Below are 1,439 nucleotides of genomic sequence, written 5' to 3' on the forward strand. Positions count from 1 at the left end.
GGTCATCTGCCTGGTCCTGACCCTCAAGGTGACAGCGCTGAAGAATGCCAGCGTGGGCTGGATCGTGGCCCTGGTGCTGCTGCTGGTGGCTCTGCTCATTCCCACTGTCATCGTTTGGAGGCAGCCGCAGAACGACGCGCGGTTAAGCTTCAAAGTGAGTGCACCCCCAGCAGCTTGGCAGCCGCACCCCTGCACCCCTCCGGCAAGGTCTGGGCCTTTCCAGGGTCTGCCACGGCTCACTGCTGGGCTGTCGCCATCCGGGAAAGCCCAGAGCCCCGAGACGCAGCGCTCTGCGGTGTGGTCTCCAGCGCGGAAGTGCCCGGGTGCTGCCCGGACTGTGGCAGGGGGGGGATCCCTCTGTGCCCAGGGGCATCCTCGAGCACGGCCGGATCCCTCAAGGCACAGCTGACCCGGCACTTCTCGTCCCTCTCAGGTTCCTTTCCTCCCGCTCCTGCCGATCCTCAGCATCTTCATCAACATCCTGCTGATGGTACAGCTGAGTGCCGGTACCTGGGTGCGGTTTGCCATCTGGATGGCCGTGGGTAGGTGTCCCACAGAGGGGAGCGTGGGGTCCACAGGCCCTGCCGGGGGGGGCTGTTAGAGCTGGCGGCCTACTGCTGCGCGCTTCATTGTGGAAACTGTCCTGCAGGTTTTCTGATTTACTTCGGATATGGAATTCGGAACAGCGTGGAAGGGAAAAACACGGAGGAGCCCTGTGCCGCAGTAGAGAAGCCTCTGCACCATGCTAGACTGGACCTCAGCCCCAGTGCTGCTGCTGTCTGAGGGGCACCAGTGCTCTGTGGACCTCTGCCAGTATTCCCACTTGGGGACAAGATAATGATCCACACAGTACATCCATCCCCTCTCCCGCAGGGAGAGAGTCCCAGAGTCAGGACGGCGGAGCCGGGTCATGCACTGCCCTTGCCCCTCGCAGAGCAGAGGTCCCAGAGACGAGTCGCTGGGCTGGGTGGGAGTGCTGGTAGCCCGCAGCTGGTCTCTGCCACCCCCCCCCCCCCCCCTGCCAAGGGGCAGTGACACCAGTACAGCCCTCCCACTGTGGAAGCTGCTGTCAGAAACGCTGCTTTCCCCACGCACAGGGGTCCCACGTGATGGGGCAGCTATAGTCTTTCTGTCTGTCTGTGTGGTTGTGGTCACCGTTTCCTCTCCGTGCATTCCAAGGGTACTTGGCAGCCATAACTGGAGCCGTGTGACGAGGCTAGGGGCGGCTCGTTCTGGCAACAACACTCCAGTACTCCCCGGCAGCACAGGGCTCAGCCGGCCAAAACCCTCTCTGTGCCGGGGGTTTGCATCCCGCTCTGAGCCCTGTGCTGTCCCAGCCTTGCTGCTTAGTGTGAGCACTGAGCTCGGGTGTCCGTGAAGATGTCTGCAGTGTAGCCGTTCCAACGTCGTCTGCTTTTGTATAATTGGTGGTTTAATGT

General features: G+C 62.1%; 1 protein-coding gene across 1 annotated transcript in view; it reads left to right on the forward strand.

Moving 5' to 3' along the window:
• Positions 1-783, forward strand: part of LOC104506337 (cationic amino acid transporter 3-like) — a 4,884-nt gene extending 4,101 nt beyond the window's left edge. The window contains exons 8-10 of the mRNA XM_010147259.1: positions 2-154; positions 434-542; positions 650-783. Of these exons, the coding sequence (XP_010145561.1) occupies positions 2-154; positions 434-542; positions 650-783 (396 nt within the window). The remainder of the gene's footprint in view (position 1; positions 155-433; positions 543-649) is intronic.
• The last annotated feature ends 656 nt before the right edge of the window (positions 784-1,439 follow it).

Source organism: Eurypyga helias, unplaced genomic scaffold, assembly GCF_000690775.1.
Source record: "Eurypyga helias isolate BGI_N326 unplaced genomic scaffold, ASM69077v1 scaffold22612, whole genome shotgun sequence".
Classification (NCBI taxonomy): Eukaryota; Metazoa; Chordata; class Aves; order Eurypygiformes; family Eurypygidae; genus Eurypyga; species Eurypyga helias.